At 47.7% G+C, this 23,299-nt stretch overlaps 3 protein-coding genes across 4 annotated transcripts; all 3 read right to left on the bottom strand.

The window, feature by feature from the left end:
- Positions 1 to 4,013: 4,013 nt before the first annotated feature.
- LOC127344264 (uncharacterized) lies at positions 4,014 to 10,445 on the bottom strand. Its single transcript, XM_071828517.1, has 2 exons — positions 4,395 to 10,445; positions 4,014 to 4,231 (listed from the first exon to the last, which is right to left on the bottom strand). The coding sequence occupies exon 1, from the start codon at positions 9,151 to 9,153 to the stop codon at positions 7,945 to 7,947; it is 1,209 nt and encodes a 402-aa protein (XP_071684618.1). The 5' UTR covers positions 9,154 to 10,445; the 3' UTR covers positions 4,014 to 4,231; positions 4,395 to 7,944.
- Positions 10,446 to 14,735: 4,290 nt separating this feature from the next.
- LOC127339979 (uncharacterized) lies at positions 14,736 to 15,500 on the bottom strand. Its single transcript, XM_051365765.1, has one exon. The coding sequence runs from the start codon at positions 15,498 to 15,500 to the stop codon at positions 14,736 to 14,738; it is 765 nt and encodes a 254-aa protein (XP_051221725.1).
- A 610-nt stretch (positions 15,501 to 16,110) lies between these two features.
- LOC127344265 (uncharacterized) lies at positions 16,111 to 19,593 on the bottom strand. 2 transcript variants are annotated; one of them, XM_051370498.2, is made up of 2 exons: positions 18,332 to 19,590; positions 16,111 to 16,470 (listed from the first exon to the last, which is right to left on the bottom strand). In XM_051370498.2, the coding sequence occupies exons 1-2, from the start codon at positions 19,482 to 19,484 to the stop codon at positions 16,427 to 16,429; spliced, it is 1,197 nt and encodes a 398-aa protein (XP_051226458.1). In that variant the 5' UTR covers positions 19,485 to 19,590; the 3' UTR covers positions 16,111 to 16,426. The 2 variants fall into 2 exon arrangements, with proteins under 2 accessions (XP_051226458.1, XP_051226457.1); XM_051370497.2 differs by lacking the exon at positions 16,111 to 16,470 and adding an exon at positions 17,707 to 18,145 and having other exon boundaries at positions 18,332 to 19,593.
- Positions 19,594 to 23,299: the final 3,706 nt, after the last annotated feature.

The raw sequence follows: 23,299 nt of genomic DNA, 5'->3' as shown, positions 1-23,299 counted from the left end.
ATTACATAGTGGTTAAGTGAAGGGGTATTTTTGTCTATGAGAAGAAAAAACAATCACGGCAGAGGACCAGAGGTAACGGGCTGGACGGCGATGCAGATATTTTGACTATGTTAAATACGAGTAGGTAAATTTATTTTTACAGGATCAAATGGGAAGTTCTAATGAAAAAATATCTCAGCCACCTCTCCCAAACCGCCTTCTAAGAGCATGTCTAACAGACCCGGTATCAAAAAAATTATCACGCACAAACCAACCCCTTATTTAAAAAAAATGTAAAACCCGGAAGAATTTATAGATAGTTTTTCATATTGACCATAGATAGAGGATATACAAAATTGCGTGATTCTACTGAATCGCGACTTCTACAATGCTAGGGATGCGCCTACTCGTCGAGGATGATGATTTTTGCAGTGGCGGCGGCCTCCGAGCCTTCATCTCCTTGACGGCGCGATGGCCTGCGCCGCCTCCTCCACATCTGCCCGAGCCTTGTCGGTGGCCTCCTTCTTGGACGCGGCCACCGCCTCCAAGAAGAGGGGGTCCTCCCCCTCCTCCGCCTCCTCTTCCTCGTCGTCGGCTCGCGGCGCTCCGCCGCTGGAGCTCCCCTCCCATGCGGCCTTCCACGCGCGCTCCTGCTCTCACGCGCTCCGCCACTTCTCGAAATCGTCGCCGCTCATCGGCTTCAACGGCGGGTCGAACTTGTGGTAGCGCCCGCCCTCCGCGAAGTCCCGGAGCGTCGGCGGCATCCACTCGGAGCCGACGTACTTGCACGCCGCACGCCGACTCCCGGCGGCGGAGAATTTGAAGTGGCGGCGCCACGCCTCCTCCACTGTGGCCGGCTCGCGGGAACGCTTCGATCCGGCGGCGGGCGAGAGGCTGCTCCTACGCTGTGCGCTCATGGCTGGCGGCGGTGCAAATGCGGCGGCGTGCGCGTGGGAATTCCTCCCAGGAGTGGTTATGGCTGGCGGCAGCGCATGGCGGGGCTAGGGTTGCGAGTGTGGGGTTGGACCCCCACTCGCACCTTCACCCTCTATTTGTAGGGGGCGGCGGGGTCAGTTTGACGGGGCCCGTATTCTGCCGATACGGGTCGGCCCGAATACGGGGCCTGCTAGACGGCTCATTTCGCCCTCACCCCTATCCCGCCGCAATAATATGGGGTTCCAGCATTTTGAGGGGCCTGCTAGACATGCTCTAAGGACGTTGCCACTTTTAGGATGCGTCGGTTTTCAGCCGCATCTACAGACGCGACCCCCAATTTTTTTAAAATTTTACTTAAACATACCATATAAATAAATGTGTTTGAAAATATTGTTTTTAAATTAAGCGTTAACAAATAACAAAGCAAATAAATAGAAGTTGGGCTAGATCAAGGGGCCGACGCAGTTGATGCCTCTCTTTTGTGCTTCCATGACTAATATACGAGATCATATTGCAACCGAGCGTTAAAAGTGATGCCACAGATTTTCGTATGCATGACGAAAAACTCAGCAAACTCTGCAGGCACCTGGTGATCAACCTCCGCAAGAGGTCCCTGCCACTCGTATGACCAACATGCCTAGCTCGAGTCTTGCGATCATTTTCAATGATAATGTTGTGCATGATCCCACAAGCTTGCATCACCTCTCACATTTAATCGTGAGACCAGGAAAGACCATGATACCGAACAATAACAAATTGAGCTTGCACCAAATGCCCGCTCGACATCCTTCCGGCAGCTCTCATGGCGCTCAGCAAAATAGCAATTGTTCTAACCCATTGGCGCGAAGATCGTCTCAATAATGTCGCCCATATTGAATAGATATCATCGGCTAGATTGCCTTTGGTATATTGGTTGACATTGATCTTATAGTTGAATGGTGGAGCATGACCGTCCATAAGTTTCGAAAACACCGAAGAGCGTTGCAACCAAGGATAAAAAAATAGGGCGCTATAACAAAATAGCGTCGGCCAAAAAATACGCTATTAGTGTGCTATAGCGCGCTAATAGCGTGATATAGCGCGATATAGCACGCTATAGCGCCAGAACGATGTAGCGTGAGCTGTCTAAAAACGCTATAGCGTGCTATTAGCGCCAAAATAGCGCGCTATGTTTTTCCATGTTGCAACACGTTGATGTCATTGTACGATCCCACCATGCCAAAGAAAGATTGTTAAATCCAGAGGTCATAATCCGCCATAGCTTCAAGCACCACACTGCAATATCCATGACGTCCTTTGTATTGCCAAGCAAACATACATCCTTCCATGATCAATGCATACAATCAATGCTGACAAGCATTTCAGAGAATCCTCTCACTACATTTTGTACTAGGATCCTAGCGGTCTCTACTTCAGTTGGCCTCCTCAAATAGTAGGGGCCAAACTACCCCACAACGGCTCGATAGAATTTGTACATGCACTCAACGGCAGTGGAGTCCCTCATGCGAAGGTAGTTTTCCTGTGCGTCGGCAGATGCTCCATATGCAAGCATTCTCATGGCAGCGATGCATTTCTGGATCGACGAGAAGCCAGCCATGCCAACGACGTCGTGCTTCAGCATTAAGTAGGGGTCAAACTTTCTCACGCCATGAAGGACGGAGAAGTAGTCGTTGTACGGCATACTATGACCCTCCAACCTCTGTTGAGGCTCCGACTTTCTTCTTCCCGGCCTTGAACCTCCACAGTGTGGCCTCGTCTTCATCAAGCATTTTTGGAAAGGAAGCGATGATCGCCAAGTGCTCGTGAACCTCGTCGCCGCAGGCTGCCTCGTTATCAAGCATTTGTTGGATCATCTCGTCGTCGCTATACATGTTCTGCACGCGGAGGAAGGAGAGACTAGCCGCCGCGTTCTGGTCAGAGTAGGCAAACTACCGGTGGTGAAAATGGCAGCGAGGGAGTCAGTGTCGCGGCATAGTCCAACACAGTCGAAGTATTGCGTCGGTGGTGGCTGGCGATTTGAGCGGCGGTGGAGAGGCGGGATGCGAAGGAGAGGAGCCACGAAGCAATGGTATCGTGTGTGGTCGCTAGCAGGTGGGAACCCTTTTTGTTGCATCTGGCACCCCCGCAGTGTTTCCTGTGTAGCGGGATGGCCTCGTGGACCGCGCTAGAAGCAAAAGAGCTTTGGGGCGCGCGACTAGGACGGTCAAACAGCGCGCCCTAAATCCCATTTGGGGACGCTTTGGAGGTCGCGGCTGAAGATGCTCTATTAATTCGAAACAAGACCCTCACATGCTGGTTTCTTGCCAAGTAAGCTAATGATGGTACAATCTAACTGATTTTGATTTGGTGAAGGCGCGAAGGAAGACAGCTGGCCATCCATGCCACTGGTGTTTCCCTCTGTCGGGTCAAGGCCAAAGCGCAGAGAGAAGCCGATAGCGAAAGAAGCAGGGGCTTTCGTTTGTAGAAACCTGGGAACCATCCAGGATGGACAGGTCCACACTGATCAAGCACTCGACGAGTTTGCAAAAATGTTCACTGATCAGGCTGCTGCTGATACGGTGAGGGCACTGCGTGTCCTTTTCAAGCTGACGAACTAAGACGAATCAGGAGATCCAGATGGAATTTCGACAGGGATTACGAGCATGCTATGTCAATATAGCAGACAAAGCTTTTGCCTCCTTCGGACTAAAAAAAGGAAGACTGGCCTCCAGCTTGCTGCATCAGGAATGACACGAGGAAAGCTTCAACCGTGACACTGTAAATGGAAAACCGAGGCATTCTTGTGCCCTGTATGCAACGAGAGGTGACCCCCTTTGCAGTCTGAGACAAGTCTTCTTGTTCCCCTCCGTTCCGACAGCTACACGAACAAATCGGGTCTGTCAGAAATACACCCGTTGCCACGGTCACCCGCTAGCTAACAACACCCATAACGAGGGCCAGCACAGCATTACCAAGTAAAACATATCAGATGTACTCAACTCAACACCAGGCAATTGGCACCCATAATTTGGCGTCAGCACCAAGTCAAACCGGTGATGGATTACAATCGATTGTCAAGGCCAACACAGCCTAATTAACACAAATATTTTAGACTTACGTTGACAAGTACATAATGCTCCATTTGACAGACTTTAGTTGACAAGTACATAATGCTCCATTATGAAGTACTACTCCACAGTTTAACATATTTGAAGATTACGGCAAGACAGCTGCAGTACATGTAGACATAGACATGGACATAATCAGACTTTAGTCGCATCCCAGGCTGCACATCATCTAGTGATAAGCTGCTGCTTCTTCAGACTGCTAAAGACACCTATGCACAAACCCATCTTACATTACTTAACTCAGCAGTATTAACTTCACACTAAAGGAACATGTGGCTCAATAAATTTAGCCAGAACATGTGAGCACTGCCAGGTAAAAAATAGTATAAGAAAGTGATAAAACAGGAAGATCAGTATGAACACATTACCAACCTTTTCCTTTTCTTTTTATCGGGGGAACGCACTAGCAACCTGCTTGCCTGAAAAACAAAATAGTCATGCACCGTCAGATTACTTAGATGAAAACATGAAACTAGTTTTAAGCTTCAGTGTGCAAATCAAGTTGGCAATTTGACACACCTTCAGTGTGTTTGCTCATGCTATAAAATCAGTACCATTGGAGTATGCACATGTACAAGAAGAGGACAGCAGTGGACTTTTCTTGTATCTATAGGCATTATGATTTTATATCCATAGGCATCAGCAACCACAAAACTCATGTTTCATACGAAAAATAATATTGCTGGTGTACATTGATACGTAAAATCCTAGTGTTTATAGGCATAATGATTTTATATACAAGGCATCAGCAACCACAAAATTCATGTTCATACGAAAAATAATAAAGTTGGTGTACATTGATACATAAATCCTAGTTCTAGGATGTGACATCTACATTACTGGTTTATCTTATAAATAGTCCGATATAACCCCACACCCTACAGTTGGACACACATAGATGGCTAACAACAGAAATGTTATTCCATCTCCTGACGCCGACTAATGCTCCTTTCAGCAACCGGCGAATATGCACACCACCTTCTAAGACCACAATAATCATAGCATCTGAAAACAAAAATAGTAACCACACTGCACTAACTGAAAATGAGATTTTTTTTTGGCTACTACACAATCGAAGGCACGCAATCGGCTATCTACTTTCTGTCTACAACTATTTCAAACCTCTCCCATCCAAACGCTTCTAGGAAAACTCCTCAATAAAATATAGAAATAGAATAGCACTACATATTTTTTAAGGTATGATAGCTGTTATAGATTTACTTTTAATAGCAAGATCAGCAGTGATAATTTTTTCACAGAGACAATTACCGAATAGAACTGTATTTCACTCCCCTAAATGTTGTATTTGTTGGCAATTTTTCACCCCGTATGTGGTTTGTGCTAAAAAGAGGTGTACTTAAGATCGAGGGGCAACTAGTGCGCGACCAAGTGGGGCTAGACCAAGCTGGAAAATTATATGGCAATGTCCTATCCCACCAAAGATGAAGGTTCTAGCTTGGAAGGTGTGCCGCAATCCTATTGCAACTCAGGTGAACATGAGCAGGAGAGGTATGGCTACAGCAGCAATTTGCCAAATATGTGGGAGTGACACGTTCCATGTCTTTGGCCGGTGTCTGCATGCACGTGCGCTAATAGAGGTCTGGGAACTCCCGTCAGATAGCCTGATAGTCCATACGTGAGACGATTGGTTGCTTCACTTACTGCGCTCCTTGTCTGAAACCCAGCAGGCCATGACACTGATGACAATCTGGAGAGTATGGGACAATGAACTCACCCATAATAAACCATGCCCACCTGTGGAGGGATCTCGACAGTTCCTTGTCAGTTACCTTAACTCCGTGCTGATGATCAAGCAAAGACCAGACTTCGATGTGGTAAAAGGGAAAATGATCATCTCCGTGAATGAAGGATTCAGCAGGCAGTGTGATCAGGAGGATGGATGACAGAAAATCACAAAGAAATGGATGCTTCCATGAGAGGGCACTGCAAAACTGATTGTTGATTGCGCTTTCTCTCCCCGCGGGGTACAGGGATGGTACTACGTGACCATGAAGGACAGGTTATCTACGCAACTTGTCGAGAACTGAAGCAGTGTCGAAACGCGACAGAAGCTGAAATGATGACGATCAAGGAAGGAATGCAACTTGCTCTGCATTGGTCACCATCAGACTTCAAAATCGAAACTGATTGCGCGGAGGCAACTGAGCTAATAAAAGATAGCACACCAAATACATCTATTTATGCGTTCAGCTTCCGCATCAGTGTAATTTGTGAGTTGTTTAGGGAAAAGGTTACTAGACTAGCTAAGATCAGTAGGGATGCTAACATGGTAAGCCATGAACTAGCTAGAGTTCGTAGGGTTCATAAGAAAACTGCAGTCATAAAAACATAAAAAAAAAATCCAGAAGAAAACTCCAGAAATCGCCAAAGCCTTAGCTGATGATTGTAATCCTGTCATAAATTAATTTAATCCCTTTTCCCCTTCAAAAAATGAAGTGTGTGTGCAGAGGAACAATAATACATTACCATGGTAGTAACATAGGCACCCACAGTTCAATGATAACATAAAAACATAAAAGACGAGCGACCCTGGTCAAAGCGGTGATCAGCGCCATCCCCATCCACCAGCAACTTGTGCTTGGACTTCCCAAGAAAACCCTAAAGCTCATCGACAAGATCAAGAGGGGATTCCCGTGGGAGGGAAAGAGGGAGGCCAAGGGCGGCAACTGCCATGTCAACTGGAAGCGCGCGCGTGTGCAGGCCCATCTCGTACGGCGGCCTGGGCGTGCCAGACATGGAGCGGACGGGCCTCGCGCTGCGACTACGCTGGCCCTGGCTCTCCCGCACGGACGATCGGCGGGCGTGGAGCGACCTGGACCTACAGTTCACGGCCGAGGAGCGAGCGCTGTTCTTTGCCTCCACCACCATGGCGGTTGGGAACGGCCAGAACGCTCTGTTTTGGGAAGACCGGTGGATCGACGGCCGCGCTGTTCGGGAGATAGTGCCCAGGCTCTACGATTGCATCCCCAAGCGCCAGCGCAAGGTCAGGACCGTCGCCCAAGGGCTGCATGGAAATGCCTGGGTGGGCTCAGGACATCCACGGCCTTCTCGGCGTGCACGAGATTGGCCAATACCTGGCGCTTTGGGCGGCCGTATCGCGCACGACGCTAGGCCTGGAGGCCGATAGGCTGATCTGGAAGTGGACGGACAGCGGCACTTACACCGCCAAGTCCTGCTACCAGGCGCAGTTCCAGGGCTCCACCACTTCCAGTTCCTGGAAGTTTACCTGGAAGACGTGGGCGCCGCCGAGGGTCAAATTCTTCAGTTGGCTCGTCGGCATGGACCGCTGCTGGACCGCCCAGCGCCTAGCCAGACGAGGCCTACAGCACCATCCCCGCTGCCTCCTTTGCGACCAGATGCCAGAGACCATGCATCATCTCATCCTCGCCTATCCTTTCTCACGATAGTTCTGGCATGAGGTGTTGGCTCGTCTACGCATGACTTGCCAGCCGCCCGACGACGACGCCACCTCCCTTGATGAGTGGTGGCGCAAGGCCAGGCAGCTGACCCTGACGCCCATGCGCAAAGGACTGGACTCCTTCACCCTGCTCACGCCATAGCTGATCTGGAAACATCGCAATTCGTGTGTTTTTGACAGAGCCCAGGCCTCGGTGCATGACCTGGTGAACGAGATCTTCGAAGAGGCTACTCTTTGGGCTAGGGCCGGTGTGAAAGGCATTAGGGTAGTGCTACCGACGACCTGGGATGTGCACTGAGACACATTATCGTATCTGTACCCCGCCTCCTAGGAGGACTGTAAAACTATCTATCTTTTCAATGAAATGAAACGCAAAAGTCTTGCGTTTTCTCGAAAAAAAAGGCTATAAGTTAATAAAAAAATGTTAAGTTTGTAGTTAACACTTCAGAAGTACAAGAGTTATTCCTATGAAAAACAATTGGATTAGGAGTCGTGCAATGTTAAGATGAGCAAGCAGTTACCTTCGGTCCAGAAACTTGTGAAAGGCAGATAGATGGAACTACGGATTCTTTTGACAAGTTCCTTAGACTGCATAGATTCAAGCTGAACCATGTAGACAGATGACTGCACCCGCAAAAAGATGGCATGAACATCATCCGAATAGTGCAGCATAGATAATTTGTTATTCTCAATCCTAGACTCCAATCCAAGAATCTTCTGCAGTTCAAGAGTCTTCCGCAACACCCATGTGATAACTCCATGAGGATCGACCTTCCTGTCCCATATTTGCAAACATGGGCGGTAGCGAGGGCCAGACAATGCAGCGAAGCCAACACCGCCATCCTCTGACTGGATGATCTCAACACTGTCATCGCAAGGAGGAGCACCAAGAGGCCTCTTGGTCACAGCGAGCCTCTGTGTATCCAAATCAAACTCAAGTATGCCAGTGGTATTCATCGCAAGCAGCCAGTGAAGGGTGTTACCGACAAGTGTGCTGCGAATTGGAAACATTATAGCGCTCCACGGAAGTGTTGTTGATACGAGATCACTCCATATGCCAACAGTGTCTGAAGAGTAAACGCTTGCGAAGGTGATAATTTCATTGGCGGCTTCACCTTTGTGCGGGTAGCTGCTCAGCACGACCACTTTGAAAGGGCTCGAGTGGCAGGCGCCATGAACATGGCCCTGGTCGGCAGCAGCACAAAGTACCGCCCCACTCTGGATTAGCACAATCCTAGATTCGTGGAACCGCAGCGGATAGGGAATGATGTGGAGGTCATCTGTGATGGGGTCCCACACAATTACCTGACTCGATATCATGTCATCAAAGAGTAGGAATCCATGGCGGCAGTCGAGGCAAGTCCATTGCTTGCTGCCGCTGGGTCGTAGGGAGAAGCGCTCGGGAGGGATGCGGTAGGGTGGATCGAGGTAGGATCTGAACAAGAATTTTCCGCGTTGATACGAGAAATCACCGAGGATGGGAGACTTCCAGTGGTGGATGCGGAAGCGGTGGAGGAACTTGCGGTCGGTGGCGAGACGGCGCCAGCGCTTGGAGACGATGGATGCACGCAAGAGGTAGGGCGGCTGCGGCGGGAGGCGCAACATGATCTCGTGGAGGAGGTCATCATCATCCAGTGGATTCGCCAATTCCGGCGATGACAACGAGAGTCGTCGACGGCGGCGGTGGCTCATGTCGCCCTCACCCCTCGGTCAGTATTGGATCTGGGAATGGGGAATGGAGAGATGATTTGGGGTTTTCAGATAATTCCTTATTTGACACTACCTAAAAATCTGCTTCCCTATTTGACATTGGAAATTTTTTCTTCACTATTTGACATCTGGCCAGAATATGTTACCTAATATGACACTCTAGTTCATTTTTCGAGCACTGCCGGACAGCGACATGAAAAGACGCATTTACCCCTGGTGCGCTATGTGACCATTTTTTTGTTGTTGTGAAAACAAGCAAGAATAATGTGACATATTTGTTCACGGCTAAACGACCAAATAAGACCCGTACATTTGGTCACAGAACCGACTTACATATGTTAACTGAAAAAAATTCCTCCTCAGATTTTAGTTTAAAAGGCTCAAAAGTTGGGCAAAATCTCCCCACACCATATTCCTGCACACAGTTCATACGTATATGGAGAATAGACCGCACAACAACATCTACAAGTGTCATAAGCATCCAGGTTCACACATGTCATCCATGTTCACATTCACCACATATAGTTTCAGATACATCACGTAGTTTCTCCTTCACAACATTGCGGGTATTTTCTCTTGTAGTATTTTTTTTATGGGAATGCATAATTAGCTGAGTATTTACGAAGGTATCAAATATTCTTTTCATTTTCATTCATTCCCTTACCGTCCCAGATCATAGAAGTGAAGATCCAACACAGAAATATTCATTCATACAAAGATCCTTGCGATATTCTTTGAAGAAACTTGATACATGCAAGATCCAACAGATAAAAGCAAAAGTAATTTCGCATAGGAGCAAAGCGGAAGATTCGTTCAGCATTCATTAAATTTTTTTTTTGGAACATGGACGTAATTAATTGTATAAATTCAGATCGAAAAGGAAACCACAGAAGCAAATCACGAATAACTAATAATAGTACAAACTTATCTGGAACGTGAACATAATTGGAGGAGCAGGCGACGCTCGTTGCAGTCACTCGCGCTCGAGGAAATGGTGATGTCGACGCAGCTCCACGACGACGCTGCCGGAAGAGGCAGTGCTGGAGCGCAGGCTCGAGGGTGCATCAGCCGAACCCCTCGTCGCCGACCACCACGACAGCGCCGCCGCGCCTTGCCAGTCCTCCGCCGCCGCGCTGGGTTCCATACCCCAACCTGGACACCCTCCACAGCCACCCCCTAGTCTCCCATAGCTATCGCGTCTCGCCGCTGCTTCTATTCTATGCGCCGCCGGCGGCGGCTCGAGTCGGGGACAGGGACGATAGTAAGAAAGTCGTTTGGTATCCAAATTCATTTTGCAATTGCATAGCTGGGCTGTTTAGTTGCTACAGAATTGGGTCGTCATTTTATTTAGTAAATCCAACAAAATAACGTCATGGGTAAACACAATTCCGAGAGTTGAGACTTGTCATTTGCCTTTTTCTATGAAAGCCATTTCCAAATTCAATATTAAATTCTGCTGTCATTTGCAATTTCTGTGGCAACCAAGCAAGTGTCCATTTCTGAAATTACAATGTAAATGAAATGAATACATATATTCATTTCAAAATGCTACAAGCGAAATGAAAGTCTGGCTTCCAAACGAGCTCTAAAGGTTTTTTTTCCACAGCGTTGGGCAATTACTTAGGGGTATTTTTGTCCACAAAAAGAAAAACTGACAGCAGAGTGTAACGGGGTGGAGGGCGATGTAAAAATTTCCTCCGGAGGAAACTTTAACTAAGTGTCAAATATGGAAAGATTTTTTTTTTTTACGGGATCAAACGGGGAAGCAATGTTTTAGGTAGTGTACCGTGATAGTGAAACAAGTATATACTGAATAAATATACTACATTTGTTTCCCCAAATGTGCCAATGAAGTTTCCATTTGACACGTAAAATACTCAGCTTCAAGTGTATTCCAGTTAGTTGTCGATTTCTACGTGTGCCGTGGCTCATGCTAAAAAAAAAAAAAACTATGTACTGTATACAGAGAACCATAGTAAACTACCATGGTAGTTCCTTAAAGGGCCGTTCAAGTTAATTAGAGTACATTGAAAACAATATGGCTACAAGTTATAAGTTTGTGGGGAAATTGAAATTGATAGTGACACTTTTGAAGTAAGCAATTATGTATAGAAAATAATGGATTTGCTAGACATGCGTCAAAAGTACGAGCGGACGAGCGGTTACCTTTGTATAGAAACTTGTGAATGGATGATAAGTGCAGAAACTCAATTCGGCTTCCGGGTGCGTATGATCCCTCTACCATAAAAATATATTTTCAAGTGTTAAAAAATTTTGACAAAAAATTTTACATGTACATCTTCATAATATATGTGTGTTTGTCAAGTTTCACGAAAAAATGATATTTTTTAATAGTCTAAACGAAAAAGAGAAAATTTATCTTGTGACAAGTCTTTGTTTCAGCACCGAATTTTGTCTTTTTTACACACGCCACATGACATGTCGTTTTTTTATGAAACGATTTTGTGAGCGCGTAGCACATGAAGATGTACGTGCGAAATTTTTGTTTCAATTTTTTTAACATTTTAAAATGTGTCTAACATGCATTTCAAAATAAAGGGAGCATACGCTCCCATGTACCAAAACATCACTGATAAGTGCCCATATAGTCATTTTTGCTTCTAAAAAGTTCCTTAGACTGCATCGACTCAAGTTGAAGGGGGAACGGGAAAACCCGTTTTGCTCTCTCGGGTCGCCCCTCCAGGCGACTGAGAGGGCGAAACCCTAGCCCACCGCCGCCGCCCCTCCCCCCTTCAGGCTCTCCTCGTCGCCCCCCAAGGCGCCGCCGGGCTAAGCCCGCGACGCCGGTGAAGGGGGCGGCGGGGATCTGGGCGCCCGCCTCCCCGCGCGTTCGCTAGCTGGAGGATCTCGCGCGGGGTCTGCTTCGGTCGATGTTGCCGTTCCGGGGCGCCCTCTGCTCCTTCGGCAGGTCTCTGGCCTGTCCGAAGGCTCGGGAGGCGCTCTACGGCGGTGGCCTCGGCGGGGCCCTGGGTTTCGAGGCGGCGGCCTCGTCGTGGGTGAGGGCGGCGTGGGCCTGCCGGCGGGCTCCGTCTGCTGATGCTGGTTGCCGTGCTCCTTGGCTACGCGGGTGGCGAGGCGCCGGTGGAAGAGACGCGGTGGGGAGATCGCCCCGGTGGTCTCTCGCACCGGATCTGGAGTTGTTGCCTTTCTGCGCGTCGAGCTCGACCCTGCCCAACCCTGGACTTGTTCTGGTGGGTTGCTGCAGTTGGAGGTGGAGCGCTGGACCGGGGGAAACTCTTGGCCGATGGGGCGGCCACGAAGTCGTCGACGCTGTTGGCGCCGATCTCCTTCTTCAAGGCGATTTCGAGGTACTCTATCCCCTCCCTGTCTAGCCTATCTCGGGTGAAAACCCAAAAGCCTCGGCTTGGGCGGCGGCGGCGCTCCGGCGTCGTCCCCTTCCTGAAGGCGCTGCCTTGGGATGGCTAGGTCAGCGGTCGTGTCGTTGACGGTGGTTTGGCTGCTGGGAGCGGGCGTCTTTTGTGTTGCAGGGCTAGTGCTGGCGTGGCGTTCTGCTCTCCCTGGTGATCTCTGCCTTGGTGAGTGAGAGGGGAAGGGTCCCCTCTCCGGTAGCCGCAGTGCTCCGGTGGTTGAGCTGGGTACCAACTTCTTTTCCCGCAGCTTCGGTGTATTCTTTTCTGGCAGTTTGGGTCGCGGCGTGGTGATGGGTGCTGTGGCGGCGGTGGCGGTCTCCGGCAATGTCGCGGTGCGGCGGGGTTCAGCGTCTTCCCAATCCCATATCTTTGTCCAGACGTGCTCAGGGTGAGCAGATCCCCCTCTTGACGGGTGCGGCGCCCCCGATCCGAGGCGAGAAAACAGGGTGTTTTCTTCGGAGGTGGAGCGTCTGGCATTGTGTTTCTCCTATGGTGTTCGACGCTGGTTCAAGTCCTCCATGGCGTGCTTCCAATACCTCACTTCCTCTTCAGTCAGATCACAGCGCGGGACAACAACGTCGATGATCAAGCTTCGCTTCAATGTTTTTTCTTTTTAGTGCTTGTTTTTCGTCGCCTGTAAGCTGTTTTTCAGCATTTTGTAAACTCTGGCCGTTGTGGGCTTTATTAATTTAAAGTCGGGCTCGTGGAGCCTTGAATCTAAAAAAAATCGACTCAAGTTGAATCACGAAGACAAAGTGATTGCAACCGTACAAATATTGCATGAACACCCTCAACATATTGCGATTTTTTTTAAATAATACACATTTTTTTGTTTATTTCAGAAATAATACTCGGTTTGGAGATATTCCAGGAATAATACACTGTCGGGTTCAGGAAACCCGAAATTTAAAACTCGGGGTAGATGAACCCGAAATTTCAAAATCGGGGTAGAGGAACCCGACTAAATCATGTTTCCACGCGTTGAAAAAAGAAAAAAAGAAGGAATTGGGGTAGAGGAACCCGAAATTTCAGAATTAGGGTAGAGGAACCCGAAATTTCAAAATCGGGGTAGAGTAACCCGAAATATGCAGGAATCTCGGGGTCGCCTAACCCGATTCACTAATATCGGGTTTCTAAAACCCAATTCTTTCTTTTCCTTTTCTTTCTCCTTTTTCGCCTCTCGCGAAAAAAATAAGTCGGGTTGCCTGCCCCGATTTTAAGTACTCGGGTTCTGCTACCCCGATATTTAAAAATCGGGTTCAACGAACCCGACGGTGTATTATTCGTGGAAAAACCTAAAAATGAGTATTATTTCTAAAATAAACAAAAAAAAGTGTATTATTTAAAAAAATCGCCAACACATTACAATACATGTGGCTTTGCCATATTTTTTTGATAAAGGGAATATATTAATATCAAAAGATACCAATTACATTTAGCCTCTGCAAGAACGCAATGCCTAATAACATTACGGATGCACAGAGCCAAAAAAGAGAAAAAGAAAACTAAGAAATAAAAGTCCCGCTATAGTATCCCAGCCCTAGCAACAGTAATACATCCACCACCAAGACAACACCTGAAATTCAGACTCTTTAAAAGCGACGTCTCCAAGAAGGGAACATTACACCAGCGCCGTCGTTGCTCGATCAAAGATCTTAGGTTTTCCCCTGAAGATAGTCTCCGCTCTCAAAACAAGGCCTTCAACAAGGACATTGCCAGGCACAACCAGTTAAGACCAGATTTTGGGTTTTCACCCTGAAAGGTAAGACTACGAACTTCACATGTGTTGTCGCCCATACCACTGATGCGAAGTCCGGAACACCAAGCAAGCCCCTTAACAACGCAAAGACTTGAATCTCCATTATTAGCTAGTCCTCCAATCCGGCCTTCATGATATTCTTTTCTTCTGACTTCACCATGGATCAGCTGCCACTTGGTGTCAACACAGAAAAGAGCTTCGCGCAACACCCTCCATAACCAAATGGTTGGAATAAAAGCATGGGTGCGCACGACCAAATACCACAGATCCAACAAACTCTAGGCAATGGAAGCATTGTTACATTCGCCGGCGGCGCCTTCTGGAACTCAACTCTCCAGCCAGATCATCAAGGGAAGACCTCTGGCAGGTCTTCATCTTTGCCCAAGGAGAGACCCTAGTACCGCTGCCTTTATTCAGGTCTGGCCCCCATGCCGGCGACCATCCAAGGCTGGCCATGGTTGCCGCCGGAGACACCAAGCATATCGCATAGTCCGGAGACACCGCACACGCCTGGGCACCGCCGTAGCCGAGAGCCCGCCCTCCATTGTCGGCCGCTGATAGGCGAGGAGAAGGGGGCCTAGGGTTTCCCCTTGCAGCCCCCAAATATAATCCCCAAATATCTTCTGCGGTACAACGGAATTCCTCAACACCCATGTAGCAGCACCATAAGTATTAGGATTCGTCTCCCATATTTTGAGGCAACGTTTGTTGTGGTCAGAACCCTGGAAAGCAGCTAAGCCAAGACCGCCATCCTCCACCTGGATGATCTGAACATTGTCACCACGTTTCACCCTAAAAGGCTTTTTGATTGCAGCTAGCCTCTGTTTATCACTGTCAAACGCAATTATGACACTGCCACTCGACCAGTAAAGGGTGCTACCAACAAGTGTGCTCGAACTAAAAATATCCATACAAATACTTATCTGGAAGAACTGTTGAGGTGAGATCACCCCATAAGGCGGTGTCGGGGAATAAACACCCTTGACGAGCTGATCACCATGGCCAACATAGGTGCCCAGCAGGACCACTTTAAAAGGGCACGAGTGATAGCTACCATGGACGTGACCTTTGTCGTTGGCAGAGCATAGCACTGCCACGGTGTAGATCATGTACATCATGTAGATCTCTGGTGGAAAGTCCACGAGGCTGCAGTTGTTGGTGATGAGGTCCCACACCATGTCTTGATGCTTCCGCCAGTTGAGGAGGAGCACGCGTCCATGGAAACACTCGACCAAATCCCAACCCAGCCAATTGTTGAGCCGTAGGGAGAAGCGCTCGCGAGGTATGCGACAGGGTGAGTCCAGCGTTGGTGTGAAGGTAATGTCCTAGCCAGGTTGCGAGAAGAGGCCAAGGAAGGGAGGCCTCCGGTGGTGGAGATGGAAGCGGTGGATAAATTGGGAGTCGGACGCGAGACACCGCCAGCGCTTGCAGACGAGCGAGGCACGCAGGAGGTCAGACGGGTGTGGGGGCAGGCGGAGTAGATCTCGTGAAGTAGGACGTCGTCTTCCAAAGGAGCTGCCGGTACCATGGACGACGGTCAGCACCGGCTGCTGGTCATGGCTGCTGAACCACGATGACTTGGATCTGTATTGCTGCGTACAGGGGTTGGAGTACAACAGGTAGAGAGCTAGTATTGCGATACAAGGAAATCCTAGCCTGGTGCGGTCCACATCCGAAGTGCGTACACGCATGCAACCCGGACTCTACAGGGTTGGTGTCCTTCTCCGGCGAGGACCAGACCAGCACGGGATTGACACAAAGTGGCAAACCATAATTTGGCGTCAGCACTAAGTCAAACTGGAGGTCGATTACCATCGATTATCAAGGCCAACACTGCCGAAATAACCCACACGTTTCAGACTTCAGTTGACAAAAGTACATACAGACATACTATTAGATGGATAGATGAAGTACTACACCACAGTTAACATATTACTCCCTCTGATCCAAAATAAGACTTAGTACAAACTTTGTACTAATTAGTACAAAATCTCCAATACTTATTATGGATCGGAGGAAGTAGATGATCTCCGCAAGCCAGCTGCAGTAGATGTAGCCATAGGCATAGACATAATCAGACTTCAGTCGCATCCCAGGCTGCACATCATCCAGAGATAGGCTGCTTCTGCTTCAAACTGCTAAAGACACCTGCACACAAACACATCTTACATTAGTTAATTCAGCAGTATTAGCTTCACACTAAAGGAACTTGTGGCTCAATATTATTAGCCAGAACATTTGACACTACTATGAACACACTAGCAGCCTGAATACAAACTAATCCTGTACCGTCCGATTTTTTAGAAAAAAGTCCACTTTTGGTCCTTAAATTCTAGTGGAAGTTCACTTTTGGTCCTAGAACTTCTGTTTGGTTCAAAATGGCCCTTATACTGTAAGAATAGTTCAATTTTAGTCCTTGTCCCGATGAGCTAGGCAATTATCTGCCACGGGTGACAGAAAACTCAAGGCAATGCAACATGGGCACATAGGCAGGCACACCGTTTTCAGCTTCTGTGATGCATATGCCATGCGCCACAGAAGTCACACGCGACATATATTTATTTCTCTGGCGCATGTCGGGTGCGCCACAGAATTCATGTTGCCCCATGCGCCACAAAAAGGAAGAAGATTCTGTGGCCACAAAAATATTTTTGTGGAGCACGCACTTGTAGGTCCGCCACAGAATACATTCCTACCTATAATGATTTTACTAGTACTAGTAGTGTCGGGGACACAAGGTTTTCAATTTTTTCATTAAGATGTTGGGTTCGACATCCCAACTAGCTTGGGTCTAGTTCAATACAATTCGGTTGGTTGATTGTTTCTTCTTTCCATGTCAGCGATTTTCGCAATTAAACCAAAAAAGGATGAAAAGTGAACTATTCCGAGAGTTCAAGGCCCGTTCTAAACTAAAGATAAATTTTAGGACGAAATGTGAACTTCCTCAAAAGTTCAAGGACGAGAAGTGGACTTTCTTCGATTTTTTATATGAAAACAAACAACTACTTTCAAGCTTCAATGTGCAAATCAAGATGCCAACTTGACATGCCTTCAGTGTGTTTGTTGTCTTCTGGAAATTTGAGGCAGCTCATGCTATAAAGTCAGTACCATTGGATTATGCACATGCACAAGATGAAGACAGCAATAAAATCAGACCATTGATAAACCCCATCTTACAAAAACAATTATTAACAGGATAAACACAACTATATTTCTTCACTCAGATATGCCAATAAAGTTCCCATTTGACATACAAGATACTCCAGTTCAAGTATACTTCATAGATTGTTTGTTGTCAATTTTCACTTGTTATGTGGCTGACGCTGAAAATATAATGTAATGTAGTAGTTGTACAAAGATGATCAATTGTAACTACAGGGGTAGTTCCATAGATACACCATATCATATTACAAGTATATCTCAATAACCCATACATAGTCTGATATAACCCTACGTGTATTAGACACAAGTAGAGAAACAGCGGAGCCCATCTACCAACAGAAATTTCAGAAAAAAATGGCTAACAACAGAAATGGTAATCGATCTCCTGTAAGCTACTATTCCCTGACACGTGCAAATGCTCTTTTCAGTAACTTGACAAATACGCAGACCACCTTCCAAGACCACAACTGAAAGTGAGAAAAAAGTGGCTACTACACAACCGAAGGCATGCAATCAGCCATCTACTTTCTATCTCATATAGTTATTTCAAGCCCTCCACCATTCAAGCATTTGTATGACAACTCCTCAACAAACAGATAGAAATAGAAGTACTATTTTGCACTTTGATTGTTGTCAATTTCCACCTTGTGTGTGGCTCGTGCTGAAAAGATGTGTATTTAATTTTGAGCAGGTGAACAATAATACACGGGTAGTAACATAGGCACTGGTTCAGAAGTTCATAAAAAATGTTAAGTTGATAGTTAACAGTTCAGAAGTACACTGGTTATTCCTATGAAAAATAATTAGATTTAGGAGTCCTGCAATGTTAAGATGAGCAAGCAGTTACCTTCAGTCAAGAAACTTGTGAAAGGACGATAGATGCGCTTCAGGCTGCTTTTGAAAAGTTTCTTAGACTGCAGTGATTCAAGGCGAACCATGTAGACAGATGACCACACCCGCAGTAAGATTGCCTTACCATCCTCCACATAGTGCAGTATAGATGAGTTGCCATCCTCAATCCTAGAGTCCAATCCAAGAATATTCTGCAGTTCAAGAGTCTTCGGCAACACCCATGTGGCAACTCCATGCGAATCAACCTTCCTGTCCCACATTTGCAAGCAGGGGCCAGACAAAGCAGCAAATCCAATACCACCATCCTCTGCCTGGATGATCTGACCATTGTCACCACGAGGAGCACCAGGAGGCCTCTTGGTCACAGCTAGGCTCTGTGCCTCCAAATCAAACTCAAGCATGAAAGGGCTATTTACCAGCCAGCTAAGGGTGTTACCAACAAGTGTGCTGCGAAGAGACAAGTTAATGCCCCTGCCCGGTTTAGTTGTTGAGATGAGATCGCTCCACATGCCAGTCTCGGAGGAGTAAACACTTGCCAATACGACTGGTTTATAATCATCATCTTCATCAGAAAGATCATCATCGTGCTCGTCGCTGATGATCGCGACCACTTTAAAAGGGCTTGTGTGGCAGGCACCATGCACGTGGCCCTGGTCGCCGGCGGCGCAGAGCACTGCCCCACTGTGTATCCCCGTGTGGCTGAACTGCGGCGGAAAGGCCACGACGCGGCGGTCGTCAGTGATGGGGTCCCACACGATGACCCGACTCCGCATGCCGTCGTCGATGAGTACGCGCCCGTGGCGGACGTCGAGGCACATCTGACTGGATCTGATAGATGGGCTCAGGGAGAAGCGCTCGGGAGGAATGGGCGGGTCCAGTGTGGATCTGAACGAAATGTCGCCCATGGTACATGAGAAGACGCCGAGGAGGGGAGGCTTCCGGTGGTGGATACGGAAGCGGCGGAGAAACTTGGGGTCGGTGGCGAGGAGTCGCCAGCGCTTGGAGACGATGGAGGTGCGGAGGAGATAGGGTGGTTGCGGTGGGAGGCGGAGCATGATCTCGTGGAGGAGGTCGTCGTCTTCCAGCGGATGCGCCGATACCGGCGACGGCGAGGAGGGTCGGGGGCGGCGGCGGCTGCTGCTGGCCATTGTTGCCCTCGGCCGTCAGTCCTCTACTGGGTTCGGGTTGGGGAACGGGAGGCGAGGAGGGAGCGGGGACTGGAGACTGCAATAATACTAGACCTGGAGACTGGGGGTTTCTATTTTTTTTCATTTGAAAGGAGGGGCTTTTCAGGAGCCAAAGGGTAAAGTGTGAAGGGGCTGTTCTTCTCGGACGTGAGATTTTCTCCATTTTTTTGAGAGCCGATTTTCTCCATTGTGTTAACTGTATCCGTATGGTTTGATATACTCCAGACCTAGTTTTTATCAGACAATGAGGTTGCCAACACTTCTTCTCACAATTTTCTGCATGTTAGAACATCTCCACCGGCAGCCCGATAGGGTCCGGCATCGGGAAAAAAAAAGGGTCCGGCATCGAAAATGGGCTCGCACCGGCACACCCTAAAAAGCGTCGGCGCTTTTTCGAGCACAATTGAAGCGCCGGCAACCCCAAGGGCGCGAATCGGACGCCCTGGCGCCTCGTGGCACAACGGTTTTCACGGGTGGGACCGTCTTGGCAGCGAGAGGACGCGACGGTTCGCGTCGGAAAAGACGCGGGAAGGTTGGTCGTCGGCGTTAATGGCCTCCCGTAAGAAAACCGAAGCGGCGACGAGGGCGGCGACTAGCCACGCGGCGTCCACCCACCTTTTCCACGCGCCTTCAATGCGCGTCCGTCGCCTCCCTTAAAACCCCACCGGCACGCACCTCTCTTCTTCCTTGTCTTCCAACCCTAGCCGACGCCACCGCCATTGTCGCAGAGGCCGTGCAAACACCCACCTCTCCCACGCACCCCACCGACGCGATGTCACACAACGACGAGGCCGGTGGCAGCGGCGGCGGCGTGCTCCGCTCACTGCAACAGACGTACGACAAGGCGGATGTACTGTACTGGCAGCACATCCCGGCGCCAGTACAGTACTGTCGCACGGGTGGCACATCTCCAATGCCGGCTTCGCCGTGCCACCGCCGCCACCGACTGGACTAGAGTTGTGATGTCTACTTCCCCCTCCTTTTCCTGTAGACAGTGTTGAGCCTCCAAGAGCAGAGGTTTGTAGAACAGCAGCAAGTTTTCCCTTAAGTGGATCACCCAAGGTTTATCGAACTCAGGGAGGAAGAGGTCAAAGATATCCCTCTCATGCAACCCTGCAACCACAAAGCAAGAAGTCTCTTGTGTCCCCAACACACCTAATAGGTGCACTAGTTCGGCGAAGAGATAGTGAAATACAGGTGGTATGAATATATATGAGCAGTAGCAACGGTGCCAGAAAATAGCTTGCTGGCGTGTAGTTGATGGTGGTAGTATTGCACGTGATAATGTAACGCATAAAACGATAAACAAGCAGCGATAGCAGTATTTAGGAACAAGGCCTAGGGATTACACTTTCACTAGTGGACACTCTCAACATTGATCACATAACAGAATAGATAAATGCATACTCTACACTCTTGTTGGATGATGAACACATTGCGTAGGATTACACGAACCCTCAATGCCGGAGTTAACAAGCTCCACAATAATGCTCATATTTTAGTAACCTTTAGTGTAAGATAGATCAAAAGACTAAACCAAGTACTAACATAGCATGCACACTGTCACCTTCATGCATATGTAGGAGGAATAGATCACATCAATATTATCATAGCAATAGTTAACTTCGCAATCTACAAGAGATCATGATCATAGCATAAACCAAGTACTAACACGGTGCACACACTGTCACCTTTACACACGTGCAGGAGGAATAGAACTACTTTAATAACTTTGCTAGAGTAGCACATAGATAGTAGTGATACAAAACTCATTTGAATCTCAATCATGTAAAGCAGCTCATGAGATTATTGTATTGAGGTACATGGGAGAGAGATTAACCACATAGCTACCGGTACAGCCCCGAGCCTCGATGGAGAACTACTCCCTCCTCATGGGAGCAAAGCGGCGGTGATGAAGATGGCGGTGGAGATGGCAGCGGTGTCGATGGAGAAGCCTTCCGGGGCACTTCCCCGCTCCGGCGGCGTGCGGAACGAGAGACTCTGTCCCCGGATCTTGGCGTCGCGATGGCGGCGGCTCGGGAAGGTTTCGTGGTTTTCGTCGAACGTTTCGGGGTTTTCGATCCAGGGGCTTTATATAGGCGAAGAGGCGGCGCAGAGGGTCGAAGGGGCGACGAAACCATAGGGCGGCGCGGCCGGGGCCTGGGCCGCGCCGGCCTATGGTCCAGGGGCCCGATGCCCCCTCCGGTCCTTCCCGGGTGTTACGGATGCTTCCGGTGAAAATAGGAACTTTGGCGTTGATTTCGTCCGATTCCGAGAATGTTTCGTTACTAGGATTTCTGAAACCAAAAACAGCAGAAAACAGGAACTGGCACTTCGGCATCTTGTTAATAGGTTAGTTCCCGAAAATGCACGAATATGACATAAAGTGTGCATAAAACATGTAGATAACATCAATAATGTGGCATGGAACATAAGAAATTATCGATACGTCGGAGACGTATCAGCATCCCCAAGCTTAGTTCTGCTCGTCCCGAGCAGGTAAAACGATAACACAGATAATTTCTGGAGTGACATGCCATCATAATCTTGATCATACTATTTGTAAAGCATATGTGGTGAATGCAGCAATCCAAGACAATGGTAATGACATGAGTAAACAACTGAATCATAAAGCAAAGACTTTTCATGAATAGCACTTCTAGACAAGCATCAATAAGTCTTGCATAAGAGTTAACTCATAAAGCAATAATTCAAAGTAAAGGTATTGAAGCAACACAAAAGAAGATTAAGTTTCAGCGGTTGCTTTCAACTTGTAACATGTATATCTCATGGATATTGTCAACATAGAGTAATATAACAAATGCAATATGCAAGTATGTAGGAATCAATGCACAGTTCACACAAGTGTTTGCTTCTTGAGGTGGAGAGAAATAGGTGAACTGACTCAACATTGAAAGTAAAAGAATGGTCCTCCATAGAGGAAAAGCATCGATTGCTATATTTGTGCTAGAGCTTTGATTTTGAAAACATGAAATAATTTTGTCAACGGTAGTAATAAAGCATATGTATCATGTAAATTATATCTTATAAGTTGCAAGCCTCATGCATAGTATACTAATAGTGCCCGCACCTTGTCCTAATTAGCTTGGACTACCGGATCATCACAATGCACATGTTTTAACCAAGTGTCACAAAGGGGTACCTCTATGCCGCCTGTACAAAGGTCTAAGGAGAAAGCTCGCATTGGATTTCTCGCTATTGATTATTCTTCAACTTAGACATCCATACCGGGACAACATAGACAACAGATAATGGACTCCTCTTTTATGCATAAGCATGTAACAACAATTAATAATTTTCTCATTTGAGATTGAGGATATATGTCCAAAACTGAAACTTCCACCATGGATCATGGCTTTAGTTAGCGGCCCAATGTTCTTCTCTAACAATATGCATGCTTAACCATAAGGTGGTAGATCGCTCTTACTTCAGACAAGACGAACATGCATAGCAACTCACATGAAATTCAACAATGAATAGTTGATGGCGTCCCCAGTGAACATGGTTATCGCACAACAAGCAACTTAATAAGAGATAAAGTGCATAATTACATATTCAATACCACAATAGTTTTTAAGCTATTTGTCCCATGAGCTATATATTGCAAAGGTGAATGATGGAATTTTAAAGGTAGCACTCAAGCAATTTACTTTGGAATGGCGGAAAATACCATGTAGTAGGTAGGTATGGTGGACACAAATGGCATAGTGGTTGGCTCAAGGATTTGGATGCATGAGAAGTATTCCCTCTCGATG

The sequence above is a fragment of the Lolium perenne genome, chromosome 3 (assembly GCF_019359855.2).
Source record: "Lolium perenne isolate Kyuss_39 chromosome 3, Kyuss_2.0, whole genome shotgun sequence".
NCBI lineage: Eukaryota > Viridiplantae > Streptophyta > Magnoliopsida > Poales > Poaceae > Lolium > Lolium perenne.
This window is presented reverse-complemented; position numbering and strand designations above follow the sequence as displayed.